This window comes from Sinocyclocheilus rhinocerous, unplaced genomic scaffold (genome assembly GCF_001515625.1).
Source record: "Sinocyclocheilus rhinocerous isolate Xijiao unplaced genomic scaffold, SAMN03320098_v1.1 scaffold254, whole genome shotgun sequence".
NCBI lineage: Eukaryota > Metazoa > Chordata > Actinopteri > Cypriniformes > Cyprinidae > Sinocyclocheilus > Sinocyclocheilus rhinocerous.
Genome location: NW_015628690.1, coordinates 1,631,754 through 1,649,938, shown reverse-complemented (window position 1 = coordinate 1,649,938; position 18,185 = coordinate 1,631,754). Strand labels below are relative to the sequence as shown.

At 36.8% G+C, this 18,185-nt stretch overlaps 1 protein-coding gene across 1 annotated transcript; it reads left to right on the top strand.

The window, feature by feature from the left end:
* On the top strand, positions 1-1,787 carry LOC107738256 (growth arrest and DNA damage-inducible protein GADD45 beta-like). The gene is made up of 4 exons (XM_016549978.1): positions 1-195; positions 310-411; positions 517-742; positions 1,231-1,787. Exons 1-4 carry the CDS (start codon positions 143-145, stop codon positions 1,333-1,335), a joined length of 486 nt encoding a protein of 161 aa, XP_016405464.1. The 5' UTR covers positions 1-142; the 3' UTR covers positions 1,336-1,787.
* The last annotated feature ends 16,398 nt before the right edge of the window (positions 1,788-18,185 follow it).

Below are 18,185 nucleotides of genomic sequence, written 5' to 3'. Positions count from 1 at the left end.
CGGTATCGTAGAGAGAAATATCTGAGCAGTGCGAGAGAGAAACCACTCGAAATCTCTGTGGATTACTACTGCCGTCAAAGATCGCCGTATTGACTGGAATTATTTTGAGGAAATTTCGATTTCTGGATTATAATATAATTTAATGACAAACATGACTCTGGAAGAACTTGTTGGATGCAACAGCACTGACAGAAAGTAAGTTAACGTTACTTGTTTTTCTTAGCATTTCAAAAGAATGAGTCTCAAAAATATTTGTTTTCATTTTTAAGGGGTTTCAAAAGTTAAAGCTGTTATTGTTTTTCTTTAAAGAATGGAGACTGTAAGTGAAGCTCTTGAAGAGCTGCTAGTAGCTGCACAACGACAAAACTGTCTGACAGTAGGAGTCTACGAGTCTGCACAGCTCATGAATGTGTAAGTATTTTATTCACTCTGCAATATAATTCAGTGATATGCATTAGACCAAACTGTAAAAACCTAAGTGCATATTAAATTAAACGCATTTATTGACTTGTACAGGGATCCAGACAGCGTGGTCCTCTGCGTTTTAGCGACCGATGAGGAGGACGAGAATGATGTTGCGCTTCAGATCCACTTCACGCTCATCCAAGCCTTCTGCTGCGACATCGACATCAACATCGTGCGCGTCTCCGGCATGAGGCGTCTAGCACAGGTCCTCGGGGAGCCGCTCTCCACTGACAGCAACGCTAACGAACCAAGAGACCTCCACTGCATACTTGTAACTGTAAGTATTAATACGCGTATTACAAATACACGTATAACATTTGGGAGAGGGGGTGCAGTTTGTTCATATAGCATTTGTCGTCTTTAGCTAATTGCTAACTTTTAAAACAAAACGCAAGTGTTTTTTTTTTTTGTGGTATGTAGCCTAAATAGCCTATAGCCTATATTCGAATGAAGAATGACAGTTTTGCCAATGTTCTGTCCGAAAATGAGCTTAGCGAAACGTTTTCAAAAAACGTACGGTTGCTTACGGTTTATATTCGCGAGCTTATGGCAGTATGTACAATGACTAACTTTCCTAGTGGAAATGTTTTAAAACTCACTGGAATTGCATTTATACTATTCATAATGACCTGTTGTAGGCTACTTGTAAGACATCCACTCTCCCACCCCCACCTTAATTCACACCCTTAACACAAACTGGGTTAACAAACAAGCTATTGTCAAAGAAGATGTGCAATACTAATCATATTTCGTTCCTTCTCATAGAACCCACAAGCCGAGCATCTCAAGCTGAACGAAGTGGGGAGTTACTGCAAGGAAAGCCGTTGCAGGAACCAGTGGGTGCCCTCCATTGCCCTGCAAGAGCGCTGAGGTGTGGTGCACTGAAATGTGCTGAAGAGAGCCGGAATATTGATGTCGTCCTTCAACCGTCATGAGGACATACTCATCAATTCAAAGGGACTGTCTAAAAGTCCATTACGGAGCTTCCACCTCCATGATTATGGAATTCTAAGTGTCAGAGGACACTAGAGACATTCGTCCATGTTCCTCATATTGCATGATCGGTGGTGTCACCCTTTGGAGGGACCAAAGGAGCACCAGGGTGGTCGGTGGACTGTGATGCAGCAAGGATGATAGGGGATCCGGACCGTGGCATGGCTGCACTTTGCACTCCACGTGGGGGGAGAATGAATAACACATGACTCAGACCTGACAATATTGTGATGGGTCTACAGAGGAAAAGAAGCTCTGCCTTAAAAAGAGACTGCTATTTAAGGACTGAATTGTCTTAATTTTTATTTATGCATAACACTGATGTCATTCACAACAAATAATATATTTGGTTATTTATAAATTTACAAATGTTTACTTTTTTCTTATAAAATAAATTTTATTCTTAATGATTTAAAACGAACCGTTCCTGTTGTGTTTTTTATGCCAGATTTAAAAACAAAGTGCAACTTGTTGGACATTATAAAAACTGTCACATGTGCTGACATTCAGTTCAGTTCAGTTCAGAGCTCATAACAAAAAAAATTACTTAAATATATTCTTGCTTCCTTATAGTCAAGTATTATCATTTCATGTTAGTTTAAGCACAACAATAAAGAATAAAGGGACTTAAATTGTTCTGTGAGACAACAGGCAGTTCTGATTAAGGGTAAAAAAATATTATTACCAAGAAGACAGCTGTTCACATATTGACACCTGTTTTTCCCCATCCTGGATCATAAATCATGCAGCCTAGATGCAGCACAATGTGTACAAACGTAAGAGGCACCTTATCGGTTTCTCAAACCCAGGGGTTTGTTTGCAAGAGGTGCAAAATGTACATAAGGGCACAACTCTGCAGATAGACATTCTGCACTTGCTTTTTAATATCTTCCTGCATAAAAAGATGAAAGAGCAACTACCACCAGACAAATCACAACAAGATCATAAAATGCTTAGCAATTCTGTTTCACTGATTGATTCCAATACTGCCAGTCAGGCAAAGAACAAAGTGGCTTTGGCTGAAGTGGCCCAAATATGAATTTTTTTTTTTTTTTTGCACGTATGTGATTCAGATCTGTTATACATAACAGTGTAAATAGCACAAATCATATGGAATCAAATCAGATTTTTTGATGCTGATTTGTGCCACTTCCATATTTGGTACTGAATCAGATACAAGTCGAATGTTTTACAATACAACCTCAGGCTGAATAGTCATATCACAATACATGACTTTTGCATCACTCTAGATCGACGTTCATCACAATTCTCAGCTGACGGGATTCACTCCTAAGAGTTTACATACTCGTAATTCTTTATTCACTCGATTAATATTGAAGACAGGTAGTCAGTGGAGCGACACTGAGGTGTAAGTTTTACAGTAACAACTCCATACAAGCAAAACTTGAAGGGAAACCAAACAAAAAATCATCCTCATCCTTGTCTTCATCCTTCTTATCGCCTGCACACAAATTACCTGGTTTCCACGGTACATCACTTTATAAATTCTTCCATGTTTAATTTCGTATTACAGCATGCTCATGCCGTCTTGTTTTTGTTCTTTTGCGCATGCAGTTCAGTTTGGGACTGTGTCCAATTCACACTTGAATCTGATATATTGGCCACATTTAAAAAATAATGTGAACAGCCAAACAAATCAGAATTGAGCACTAAGCCTTGCAGTATGAACATGGCCCTAGTCATATAGTGATATTTCTTTCAAAAGAACAATCAGTGTCTTTATAGACTTGTCATGAAAACATGCACAAACATCTTATTAGTCACACACTCATGCTGTTCTTCAGAAGACCAAAAAAAGAGGGAAAAATAGCTTGATCACTCTGACTTCAATGACCTTTTCTTTGGTGACTGTTAAAGGTCAGGCTGCCTGCAGGCCACAGAAAACATGCACGAGGGGGTCTGCTGTGATGATTGTCCAATTAATTTTGCAGACAGTGAAGCAGACGGGATGAAAGATTCTGCCCTTACTGCACGTGTTAGACCCCACATCTTCAAGACTATGGGTGTGCTCTGATTTCCCACAAGACTGCATTGACTCACACCATATTCCCTTAAACTCCAGCTAAGACGTCTGGGGATGATTCCACTACAACTTTAGTAATATGAAGTGAATAATGTCATACGGATGACTCAGAGATGTCTACATCTGCACAGGCTGAGTATCAGTCTTTTCTTGAGAACATATCATGCTGTACGGAAGGGTTTGAAAGGCATGTCTGTATTTTCACAGGGAGCTGTGTTCTCACATGTGGCAGTGTTTCCTTGTGCCAAAAAAATGTTCACTTACTGAACGAGAGGTTAAAAAAAAAACAATGGCACAATTCAAGAACGGTGATGAGAAGAAAGTTAGTGAGCAATAATCACCCACTTTATGAAGTCATCAACAGGGGCCATTGTTTGGGTGGGTTGGATCAGTTAACAACTGACAGATATATTTGTATCTTTATTGTAAAAGCCCGAGAGAAAACAGTGTTTTCTGCCCCAAGGCTCTCGTACGTGCACAAAGCCGACGTTGACGGGCTCCTCTGCAGACAGACATGACTAAAGCATGGTGCGAACCCTGGGCGGCTGCTGGGCTAAGCTGCGCACTTCAGGGCTGCGCTGACGTCAAGCCGGAGGGAGAAAATAGAAGAAAAACAGGAACAGAAGGCTCTTATTTCCATAGCAGCAATAGCACAGCCCTTTAACAACGATACTCGCTATACTGAGGTAACAGCCACTGCTATGAATAGTCTGATTGCATGTTCTATTCTTAGACTGAGCTATATTTGAGCATGTCACTGCCTGGAGCATGGTGGGGTTTTGACATCAGACATAAACATTATAGTCTAATTCTGAACACAGCACATTAGAATTATGGTGTTTTTAGTCTGTATATTCATAGGGCAGGCTATTTATGAAATGAAGAAAATCACAGGCTGATCAACAGGTTTAAAGAATATTTTCCATATTTATTCCAACAGAAAATATTCTATGAGCTTTATAAATATACACAATATATGTTGTACAATGTAATAAAGAAAAAACATACTGTAGATATTATTTAGAACTTAATTTGTGGCCATGTTTTATAAATTTGTTCCCTTGTTTTAGTTTAATCGTGACCTATACTAATTTGTTAAGTCATTTTAGTTAAATCATGCATGATAATTAATTCCCTTCATGTTTTTAAGCTCACCCAAAAATGAAAATTTGCTAAAAAAAAAAAAAAAGTACTCACCCTCAGGCCATCCTAGATGTAGATGAGTTTGTTTCTTTATCGGAACAGATTTGGAGAAATGTAGCATTACATCACTTGCTCACCAATGGATCCTCTGCAGTGAATGGGTGCCACCAGAATGAGAGTTCAAACAGCTGATAAAAACATCACAATAATCCACAAGTATATATATATATATAGGAAATACAAGTATATAAACAAGAAGTTATATATACACGAAAGTATATATGCAAGAAATATTGGATAGAACCATTCAAGATGTGTGAAGATTTTAATTTATTACTCAGAAAATATATTTGTATTTAATCACAAGTCAAACATAAAACATAACAGATTCAAATGTGCCATGCATAACTGATAACTGGGGTCAGAACGAGTGTCATGTGCAGCTGGGTCACCCTCTCTTTCTGACACACTAATGAGTTTGTGTGCTCTGCTGAGCCAAGGTCAGGGGGCGAGAAAAATAAGACCCTCTCATCACTGCGTTCATTATGCAGTCCACTTTTGTGCAACAGCAAACAAAGCAGTCACATTACTTTTAATACTCACAAGACATCTAATGATTCAATGATTCAATTAGTTCTGACTGAATGTCAAGGTCTGTTTAACAATAGCCTAAAGCAGAACTGCACATTTGTACAATTCATATTTTTAATTTGAAAGTGCATTAATATAAAATGTTTACCCATATAAGTGTTCTTAAAGGGTTAGTTCACTCAAAAATGAAAATTAGCCCATGAATTACTCACCCTCAAGGCATCCTAGGTGTATATATGACTTTCTTCTTTCAGACGAATCGCCGACAACTTACGTCATCCTCCCGGAGCTGCTTCCGTGTACAACTGTTGGCGCAAGCTAGATTAAAGTGATTATTACATTTTGAATATGGATATTTTTCTTACAAAAACGCATTGATTCGCTACAGGAGGCCTTTGTTCAGCCCCCGGAGCCGTGTGAGGCACTTTTTATTATGGATGGATGCGCTTTATTTCACTTATTTTAGACTGATGAACTGCAACACCCGCTGACTGCCATTAAACAGCTTGGAAGATCAAAGTCAATTTTTTATATTACTCAGATTGGATTCATCTGAAAGAAGGAAGTCATATACACCTAGGATGGCTTGAGGGTGAGTAAATAATGGGCTAATTTTCATTTTTGGGTGAACTATCCCTTTAAACAGAGATAGTGGCCATATGGGAACTAAACAAACCTACACTCCTAAAATAAAAGGGGGGTTTTGCAATGATGCCATAGATTAACCATATTTGTTTCCCCAAAGTACCTTTCAATGAACAGTTCCTAAAAGATTTCTTAGTTTGAAGAACATTTTAATAATCTAAAGAACATTTTGTCCAATGGAAAGATTCCATGGATGTTAAAGGTTCTTCATGGAATGCCAATTAAGAACGTTTATTTTTAAGAGTGTGTAGCACACTTATTTTAGACAATACAGGTAAAGACAACAGGTATCAGTTGATAAAGAGTTGAACTTGCATCAGATATCATTAACCATTAAATCCTAATGGTACATCAATCCACCCACCCTTCTCCTTGACGCAATGGGACCTTGTTTGCAAACACTGGGCCCGTCCTATGATAAATAAACTCATGAGCGTATCATACACAGCTTTACAGCCCACATTTCCTGTTGTCACCACAGCATGTTTCCTTTTTACGACACTGGAGATTAATGGTCTGCAAATACGGAAGAACCGAAAAAGAATAGCAACACACCACATGCGTGGATTTCCAGCGACTGAAGGGAGCCACGTTAAAATCAATACAAATTACTCTCTTCATTCAACAAAACAAGGTTTTATCATACCGACGCCAAAAGGTGTATCGTCAAGATCATAACTTATCAATTAGAGCCTACTTCAAAGAATTTTTCCATTCTAGGGTGAATATTGTGTATCATTTGCTAGGTTAATTATTGTCTGTATTGTGTGTATAATGGTGCTGTATTTTATGACTGCTTATTTTCTGTGATGCCAGTGAGCGCAGACCATACCTTGATAAGAGCACTCAGTGGTTTCTCCACTTCCTCTAAAGTCTCTCACTCAGGAAACACCATATCTGTCTGACTGAGGGTTACCGGTGGTAAAAGAGATTCATTCATTAGTCACTCTGTGCCTTTAAACTGAAGCTGGGAACACATTTGACTCCCTCCTGTGACTGATTGATTAGCAGAAGTTAAGTGCACCGGAGCCAGTGGGAAGTCAGGCACGCGCCCGTCAGCCCTGAACCTGTAATCTGACAGCACACGCTGCACAAACACAATGCCACACACAAAGCCCTGATCAGATGAAGTGGGTTGCAAAAGTGGGACAACTTAATGCAATGTCCACCTCACCAAGACACAGAGAATGTTTATCAGCTTTAATCAATGTCACAGGCTGTTTGCATTCTCTAAATGCAAGACCTCATCAAACCAAGCTGTTTTTCACTTTTCGTTGTATTGCACTACCACTAATAAGCAGATCTAACTTAGGTGTTGCCCGAAACAAATCAATCATGCAAACATTTCTAAAGCCACGTATCACACTCATATGTAAAAGTAATTATTAGGCTCCTGTTTCCTCTGCAGAAATCAATCAGTCTGGGGGCAATCAGCAGTGGCGGAGAGAGACGACCGCTAATGCCAAACCTAACATTTCTGCAGGGCTCAGGGTCAGAACCACAGTGGCAGAAAGGAAGGCAGTCACAGGTTTTAAGAACTAGTCAAAACAGTGCACAAAAGCTGTGATCATAGACAAAATTAAAGATTTTTATCTTCAAACCCGTTATAACTGTCAGACTTTTAATCAGATCTGTAGTGCAATGCATTGATTATTGTGCATTGTAATGCATCTTTAATGTATGGTTAGATCCGGATCATAGCATATACTTGCATTAAATTTATGCTTCTCAGTCTGAAAACATTTTATGCCAATATTCATGAGTATAACTTTACATTGCAACTAACCTTTCCCTTGCTCAGGGTTAAATAAATATTGTTACTTGCTCAGATAACACTGCAAAGAGAGAGAGAGAGAAAACATGGTAAAATGCTACAGTAAAAACTTGGTAATTGGTTTTATTTGCAAAAAATGACAATAAGACAATGTATGTAAGTAAAAAGATATTGTAAATAAAAAAAAGGATTCATAGAGGCAAAAAATATTTTTAAAACAATAATATTTTGATAAAATATGTTGGTTATTATGTAATAACAAATTTAAGAATTGTAAAGTATACTAATGTATGTTGCTAAAATTATATCCCATAGTTGTAACATTGCAACCACATTTTTATGGTAAAGTTCTGGGAACCATTGCTACAAGATTTTTTTTTTTACTCAAAATGTAACATAATTTTTAGTGTAAAAAATAAATGTGATTTTTCACACATTTTATTTAAACAAAAGAAAGAACAGGAAACGCATTTACAGCTCCTTACCTATTTTTTCTCTTTCATTTCTTCTTTAGGCACTGAGGTCAAAGGCCACCTGATCATTTTAGGTCATCAAAGGTAATCTTTTCAATGAGTCTCTCCAAAAGTCTGAGTGAGCAGGTCATTTTAACAGTGCTTGCTCAGGAGAGATAAACAAGAGGGTGGCTTAACTTTCACGTCCTGCTGTTGAGTTGCTCTGAATCGTCTCTAAACTAATTGGTAGTGCAAGGGTCAGTGTTTCATGAAACAGTCCAATAATGGTAAACAAACAGGCAGACAGATGCGAGCAAACATATCTTATACAGGACTATTCCATTATTTGCTATTTTGAAGGTGGAGTAGACTCATGTTTACAGTGTTTCGATATTGTTTGATACAAGTACAAACTGGCAGTTCCAGAAGAGAGACACTAAATACTGTTCCAGCAAAGTTTCTTTTCTGCAACGGCTCATTCAGACAACAGACTGTTCAATAACCACAGTGACCCAATTCCAAAAATCAACCGTGAGTAACAGCTAAAACGTTTTTTTCACCCAGCTGAGAATGTGTTGAAAAGGTTCACAGCAGGCCGTCTGAACCTCCCTGACTTGCTGGCTCGCAGCCAGGCATCTGTGTGTATCGGTGTCTGGGAGACTGCATGATCCACAACGGTTACAGCCCTGATCACGCAGTCATCACAGCGGCTTAACAAACATTCAGCGGGCCCAGCTAACTGTCGAAGTCTGGCAGACTCCAGCTAACTGTCTGGCTATGCAGGTAGTTTCTGCACTCAAGAGACAAATTAGGCAAACAGGCTAGCGATAGTAATTGTAGAGTGTACTGTCTGTTCTTTTGCTGTCTGTCTAGTGCATGTGTAAATACAGGCAGTATATGAGAAAGACTTTGTGTTCTATCTTGCAATTATACTGACATCCCACAACACAGTGTTCCTTTTAAAGATGCCAGGAGATGAAAAACTATAAAAAAATATCTTATAAAGCTTGACTGAATGTACCAAATGTTATATTATGTGACTACAGATTGGTTGTGCTCTAGTACAGAGGTCTCACTCTTTCCAAAATGGCAAAAACAAGCAGAAAACAGGATTACAGCTAAAGAGACAACCAAATTACATAGTTGTTTTCTCTTTGTCTGAACTACGTAGGCACTTTTTGACAATATCATTACAGAATAAACAATCTGAGTAATTAGCCACTCCCCGCATTTGGACTTTATCTGTGATTGCAGTTTTTTCACATTTACACCTCAGAGCTATTTTTGTAAAGCTTTGTTTTTGTACAAGGCATATTTCTTTGCATATGCAAACCTGTAATATTCACATTTAATATAAATATATTTTAAATAATTATATTATACACTACCATTCAAAAGTTTGGTAAGATTTTTTTAAATGTTTTTGAAGTCTCTTATGCTCCCCAGGGCTGCATTTGTTTGATAAAAATACAGTAAATAGGTTAATATTATGAAATATTATTATAATTTAAAATAACTGTATTCTATTTTAATACATTGTAATATGTCAATTATACCTGTGATGGCAAAGCTGCATTTTCAGCAGTCATTACTCTAGTCTTCAGTGTCACATGATCCTTCAGAAATCATTCTGAATGGGTGCTCAATAAACATTTCTTATTAATAGCAATGTTGAAAACAGTTGTGATTCTTTGATGAATTAAAAAAAAAAAAACAGCTTTTACTGACCCATTACTGAACCCAGAATTTGGAAGGGTAGTATAAATATATCATATGCACTCTGCTTATCAACAATTGACCATTGTTACTAAAAATACAGTCATATTGCAACTTCACTGTAAGTCTAGGAATTCTCCAAACATACACTCTGCAATGCAAGCACTTTTTCCAGAAACTGTCGCTAATATTACGTCATTAGTAGAGCTAACAGGAAGTGGGCTTTACATGCTGAGCTGAAAAGAGTTCCAGAGAAACTGCGACAATGCACAGAAAGAGGGAAGTGGCTCTTCTCGTTTCTTTTGTACGAGAGGTTAATCCGGCACTGAATACAGATGGCTAGGGGGTGACAAAATCTGGCTCGGCATAGGGCTTCACTGCAAAGAAGCTTCATTAGTCAGTTACTGGCTGCACAAATTGAAATTCAATGCATCTTGGTTAAAAAAATGCATCAAACTAGACCTGAAAACTAGATCTAATACTGCTAGAGATCTTCAAAGGTACACTTCAAAGACCAGTGCATTTTGTCTTTGAAGTCTTTGATAGTAAATATTCCGAAGTGACTGTTAATTTTTAAGAAAGAGGGAAAACCGAGGTCAGAATTCCACACCACGCTGTCAGTAACTCACGGCACGCATTGCATTCCATGCATTCCACATTCCAAAGGTCACTGCAGGAGGCCGGTATACAGTACTGACTACACCCTCAACAAGTTACTGCTTGATATGCAACTGCACAAGTTATATTGCCTCAAGAAGTTTGTTCAACGTGTTCAGCATTCCTGTCATGCATTAGATGACTTTGACCATGCTAATTGTCTAATTTCATGAGTTTAGATGTCTTTATTTAATTCAATCCTAAAAGGCTCCCAAAGCCTCGATAACTGTCTTGTCATTTGGCTCTTTTCCCCAGGTGTGTCGGTTCTGCCTATTTTTCAGAGATAATATTAGCAGAACTGCAGTAATTGCATTTAGAATGACTTGTTTCACTTGTTGACTTGTTCTGAACTTGAAGTGGCTTAATACACGCAAAGTGACAATACAAACCCTCATACTGCAAACAAATCATACATCCACCTGCATAAACCACACATTTGACCCTAAGGTTTCTAAAGTTCAGTGTAAAATCTCAAAAAATAATTTACTTACCTTCATGTCATCCAAACCTGTATGGGCCAATTCTCACTATTGACTAGCTATTAGCTACGACTTTTGCCTCAATGAACTCCTAATTACTGTAAACTAATAGTAAGGTAATTATTAAGTTTAGGTATTGGGTAGGATAAGGGATGTAGAATATGGTCATGCAGAATTCTAAGTAGGCCTACTATAAACAGCTAATATGCCAGTAATATGCATGCTAAAAAGCAACTAGCTAATAGTGAGAACTGGTCCCTAACTAAAGTGTTACTTTATTTCTTCTGTGGAACACACACAAAACAAGATGTACTGAAAAATGTCTCAGGGTTTTTTTTTTGTCATTATAATGAAACCCAGTGGGATCCAGTGTTGTTTTGAACTCCTATTGACTTTCATTGTATGGACAAAAGCAGTTGAAACATGCTTCAAAATTCATCTTTTATATTTTGTATCATTAATTAAGGCATAAATGACTCCTTTTCCTTTTCAGCTCAGTCGAGACAAAGATGTCTTGAAGACCGGTCACGGCATCCTACTGAAATCTCTCACCCAATCAGATGCCGGCCTTTACCACTGCCTGGCAACCGAGAACAACTTCAAACACACCGTGGCACGCATCTCCCTACGGATCCTGTTTTTTTTTTTTTTTTTTGTCCACACAGTCAGATCCAGTGTTGTTTTGAACCTCATTGCCCTTCATTATATGAAGTATAATTTTTCCTCAAGAAGCATTTTTCAAAATATCTTATTTTGTGTTCTACGGAGAAGGTTTGGAATGACATAAAGGTGAGTAAATGATGAAAAAAATAATTTTTGGGAGAAACTATGAACTATGTTTTGCTGTACGGACAGTTAATGTACCATCGTATATCAGTAATCCATAGACATACACAAAGGAAATGTATGTAGATGTACAGCCATTTAAATGCATGAAATATCACATTAAGACATTTTCAGGTATTTCAGCTTGTACATTCTTATAATTCTTTACACATGCCATTGATGTGGTTGATAAACTCAGTTTCTAGACACATGCAGTTACATGTCTTACTGGCACATAATTGTTAACTGTTACCCATATATGGGTATCATTTATAACAGAAACTTCCTGGTATTTCATCGTCTATGTAAATAATTGACTTCACTCAGGATGATGGACATGCTTTATCTCTCAGTCGTTTTAAAACATGCTGTAAATCTGACATGAGCTTCAGAAGAACTGCCATCTAAGGCAGTTTGTTTTACTTATTGGAGAGAATATATTTTCTTTTAAAGCATATTTAATTATTGCAGAGATTATGAAAGTGGAATCCAGTGTAGAAGACTGTCTGTTACTGAGCAGGAAGAAGGCGCTAATGTGAGTCAGTGTCAGCAGGGGACGAGTCCTCATTATCTGAAGCCCACCTAATCTGCAATGAGAAGATTTATAGATCGTTTATGTAACCTTCCATGTGCAGCTACTGATGGTTAGCGAAGTCTACTAATAATACTGGAATTATGCAGCCTAATAATTTAATGTTTGCTTTGATTATCGTAATGGCACCTCAAACTTCCACAGCTCTAACATGACCCAAAGGAAGGGTTTTCTTTTTGCACTCTTAAAGCTCAACCCCATTTAGCCACTTGTTAGCAACCGCCTTTTGATGGTTAGCGAAGTCTACTAATAATACTGGAATTATGCAGCCTAATAATTTAATGTTTGCTTTGATTATCGTAATGGCACCTCAAACTTCCACAGCTCTAACATGACCCAAAGGAAGGTTTTTTTTTGTTGCACTCTTAAAGCTCAGCCCCATTTAGCCACTTGTTAGCAACCGCCTTTTTAATCCATGGTAAAAGCTTTAAAAAGTCACAAAGGGGTATTACTGATGTATTTTATGTTGCAGAATTAAGCGTGAAATTGTCTTGAGTATGTGTTATCCACAGAGATTTCAGGCATTTAACCAAAAACCCATTTTAAAAAATCCATTGACGATGGACCAAGAAAGGGCTAAAATGCTAACTTGCTTCATGGGTGTTGGCCTACAAAAATACATCATCCCTGCAGCACTCTATTGTACACTCTGATTATTTTATTTTATTTTTTTGGTTTTGTTTTGTTTGCCAATAGTGATATAATACAACAGTGCATGGCTGACAGGTCATCATGTGATCAAATATGTTGGCCCCTATTGGGTGACCTACTTATGTAAAATAAAAAAAAATGTAAAAAGCATTTTAAAGCTTTTATAGTACATAACTGTACTAAAAGTATAGTTTTTGAAGTTTTTGAAGTACTTGAAAGTACTGAAGTAATGAAAATACTGTCATAACACTATTACTGTCATTATATACAAATTACATGCAGATTATATGAACACACCTTAAGACAAACATCTCCAAATGCACTGCATTTAATCTTACTGCTTTCTGGGAGAAACATCTAAAATATAAAGAGACTTCATGTGACTTTCTTTCACTGACACGTTGTTTAAAGGGCTAGTTTACCCCAAAATAAAAATGAACTCATCTACTGACTCTCATCTCGTTCCAAATCTATATGGCTTTTTTATTTCTACAGAACATGAAATAAGATATTCTGAAGAATGTTAAAACAATGATCAACAAAAACCCTATGCCCTCATTGTATTGACAAAAACCACTGAAACATTTATTTAAATATATTCTTTTGTGTTGCATAAAAGATAAATAATGACAGAATAATAATTTTTGTGTGAACGATTCCTTTAAGTACTGTAAGTGTGCTTAATTAAATTTCACATTGACATTTTCTGCACAGAAGTGCAGAAGTAGCATTACAGAAGTAGCATCTTTTATAAGGTCAAGGTATGGTAAAACATTACTTTTCCAAAGTTAAGAGAACAGGATTACTATGAAGAGGAGAAAATGAGTTTGTAAGGGAGGATGTGTCTGCATGCCAACACGAGGAAGGCCTATTGTGGAAAAAGGTGATACAAACTTGCTGAACTTGAGGAGAAACAGCAAGCAAATCTAAATTCCAGAGCTTTTGTTTCCAGCATATACCCATGCCCATTCTTTACTAGTGACTTTAGTAATGCATGACTAGTTAAGGCTGTAGAGGATAGTAGTCTATCCAGAGGAGCCAGGCCAGGACGGCGACGGGTGCCAGAAGTGCATTTTTGTCACGAGACTAAATGGATTTTACGGGGAGTGTCAGAACGCACAATGTCAAATATTCATAACACGTCTTCCATAGGAAACTGGAGGTGGAGGTGGAATGTGGCATGACAGAAAGCAACAGTATTCCTCTTTCTGTCTCCCCCTCATCCCGTCTCATCTGCCCCCTCCAAAATCAGGTTTGTGCAGGGCAGACGACGGGCTCGGGGAATGTCTGCTTTGATCACCTGATAGTGTGATAGTAGTGTATTGTGTGTAGGCTGACGTAAAGCCATTCAAAATACCACCACCGATAAAATCATGCAGAATGCTGACCGAATGATTTAGTCATGCTGTACAGCTGTTCACTTATCCGCATATCATGAGGAAACACTAACACACACTGTACGTTCTGCTAGTTGCAATGAAAGTATGAATCATCATCACACTTTATACTGTCGATACACATGGCAACCTTTCAAGGGATGTTGCCAGGCAACATTACTGAACGTTTGCAGTGAGACACAGGACGTCTGTGCACTACTGAGGCTGCTATTGTTGTTGCTGCCCAATGCACAATCCCTTCTGTAAAGTGTATATTTGCATTAGATAGGAATTTTCCAATATTAAAAGTATGGCCAATATCAGTAAGCTTAGAATTATTTTAATAGTAATGGATGGTAGATAAATAGATGACATTAGAAACATGCATGAATTATTTTGTCAACAAAAATAAATAAATAAATTGTAATTCATTCTATAAATTAATTTAGACATTACAAGATTATAATTCAATTCAATTCAATTCAATTTTATTTGTACAGCGCTTTTCACGATACAAATCATTGCAAAGCAACTTTACAGCAAATTAAGTTTCTACAATATTTAGTGGTATTATCAGTGGTGACTGTCAGTCATATGGCAGAAATGTACGGAAAAATCAATTTAAGACGTAATCAAACAGACGATGAACACTATTAACAGCAATTATTATATGATGCAATCAAACTTATAGCAAAATGTGGTAGTTCTGTATGTTGTTTCAGGGTTGGCATCATCTGAGGTCCTCTGAGGGGTTGGCATCATCTCTTCTCAGGTGTTCTGGATCCAGACTGAAGCTTGTGTAAATCCTAGTTACCATGGGATGTCAATCCCAGCAGAAACAGAGAAACAAATAGAGACATAATTAGTGTAGCTGCTGTTCCAACCAAGCAAAAATTATTTGTTCAACCCAAGCTAAGGAATAATAATGTGCATTTGATCAGATATAACTTCAGTACAAGATTATGATATGCATTATTTGAATGCTTGGCCAAAGGGATGTGTCTTTAATCTAGATTTAAACAGAGAGAGTGTGTTTGAACCCCGAACGTTATCAGGAAGGCTATTCCAGAGTTTGGGAGCCAAATGCGAAAAAGCTCTACCTCCTTTAGTGGACTTTGCTATCCTAGGTACTACCAAAAGTCCAGAGTTTTGCGACCTTAGGGAGCGTGATGGATTGTAGCGTGGTATAAGACTAGTTAGGTACGCAGGAGCTAACCCATTAAGGGCTTATTATATAGGATTATAATAAAGGATTATAATGTACAATATGAAAAATGAAAAATGTACATAACAGTGTTATTACATTATATGTGTCTTAAATAATTTAAAGATATTTAAATGAGTGTTAGATGACAGCAAATATAAAATATCCAATATCAACCAATACATCCAATATAAAGTGTATTAAATAAAAAAATGAAACTAACTTAATTTGGGGTCAGTACGATTTTTTTGATTGCTTTTATTCAGCAAGAACACGATTGATCAATAGCAACAGTAAAAAACTTTTATATTGTTTCTATTTCAAATAAAAATAACTTTTGGTAACACTTCAGTTAAAGCCTTTATGTATAATGCATTATAAAAGTAGTTTTAATGCATTGATTATGCCTTGTAACTCACCTTATAATGCATTGTACAATCTCATGCATAATCATTATGACACTTATCAATTCATTGTTACACTAGGCATTTTAAATTCGGTTATAATTACAACAAGATATAATGTACAATGCACATTATGAATAATTATAATGCATTATACACTTTAATAATAATAATGAATTATACATAAAGTCTTTAAGTAAAGTGTTACCAAACTTTATATTTATCATAACATTTCAACATAAAATATATTAAAATAGAAAACAATTATTTTATATTGTTATGCTTCACAATATTATTTTCAATAAATGAATAAATAAATGGTGAGCATAAGAGATGTCTTTCAAAAACATTTAAAAATCTTACTGAATTAAATATAATATTATTAAAAATATATTTTAATACAGGCTGATCAGCAATATGGATACAGTACGGATATATCATACATCTTTAACATTGTACCTCAATATGAATATGCAATTAGACTGTACATAATCAAACATTTCTCTCAACACTGCTAAAATATTTCTAAGGATTCTTACTACTTTTGTTGTTGACATCGAATCAAGACATATTTTCCAAAACGTGTTCTAAAAATTCTAAAATGTCAAAAAAGTTACACAATCCTCTGCTTGGCTGCAACTTTGTTTTGCTCTGTTTTGGCCGCTTAGCCAATTTTTCCAGCATCTGCAGCGCACTAACCGTAGTAAACAAAGGCAAGCATGCATACACTTGCACATGCTCACGGATCAGTCTTCAGCTCTTAAGACGTTAAGTATTGCTTTGCAACTGCGTGTTAATGATACAGACTCCATCCTAGCAAAACCAACACCTTTGCAGCGTGCAAAACAACAACAGTTGATGGCGGTCACTGTCATTTTTCCGCCACAAAAACACTGTCTGTCCCTCATAATCCCCCTTGTATTTTTCGGCCCCACCCTGCTGTTTTCTCTTCATAAAGATCAGCTATTTTTGCATGGCTGTTTAGTCACCTGCAGCTGATTACAAGAGTAAATGCATTCCAAAACAAAACAAAGAACCATGTTTCCATAGTTGACCTCAAGCACACTTTTTCTTTCTCCCTGTGTCCTGTGGTTGTCAATGTCTGCACACACACACACACACACACTCCACTTATGTAACATCCCCAGTTTCATGTACCACCCTGAGCTCAGTTGTCCTCCCCTGAAAAGAGCAGCTGAGTTGTTTTGGCCCTACCCAGCACTTTCCTTTAATGTGTATTTAACACATGCTCGGACTCCACTCCCTCCATACTCACATGTCAGGGCAGAATACTACGAGAACACCGTCACACTCACTCACATGCTGCTCCAGGTTGTTTACCATCTACTGGCTGCTGGTTGGCCGAGTCACTCTGGCTTTTTTTAAACACTCAGACTGCTCCAATTTCACTTTTGCACTGTTTATTCTCTTTCGTGTCTGTTTTAAAAAAGATACATGTGCATTGGTGTAAATTTGACCTACGAAATCTGGTGCACAAAAACGGAGATCTGCAGACTTGTTGTATAGACGGCTGTCATCAGGAATATTTGTGCAAGCCAGTATTATGTAAGATCTATTCCAAAAGGTGCATAGCATGAATAACTTTAAAAAGCATTGCAAAACATGTGCACTTAAAGCTGAAGTGTGCAGGGTTTTTGTTGCTGTTGTTGTTTTTTATGTTAAGATTAAAGATAAACCAATAATCGGTTCGACCAATATTTTTCACAGATACTTAAATATCAGTTCACAACATTGCCATTTAAACAAAGTATCAACAAAAAGCATCATCAATTATTATATATTCAAGCTTACATTGTTACAGAAATAGTTGAAATAATATTTGAGCTAAATTATTATAATTAGTGCTGTCAAACGATTAATCGCATCCGAAATAAGTTTGTTTACATCATGTGTGCGGCCTGTATGTGTGTGTATTTATGTATACATAATAAATATACACAGAACACACATATCATGCAAACAAAAACTTGTATGCGATTAATAGCGATTAATTGTTTGACAGCACTAATTATTATTCATATTATTCAAATATTTGTAAACAATGTTTATATTGCAGTAATCTAATACTTAAACCATTATTGTGCAGAAAAACAAATCAGTAATATCATAAAATAAAGTACATATATATATATATATATATATACAGTACTCAA

What these genes read in the sequence shown, in the direction of transcription:
- LOC107738256 (XM_016549978.1), top strand. Translation starts at nt 143, where the DNA reads ATGACAAACATGACTCTGGAAGAACTTGTTGGATGCAACAGCACTGAC. An exon ending in TCTGCACAGCTCATGAATGT is followed by an intron (nt 412 to 516) that starts GTAAGTATTTTA and finishes TGACTTGTACAG; the next exon opens with GGATCCAGACAGCGTGGTCC. An exon ending in TCCACTGCATACTTGTAACT is followed by an intron (nt 743 to 1,230) that starts GTAAGTATTAAT and finishes TCCTTCTCATAG; the next exon opens with AACCCACAAGCCGAGCATCT.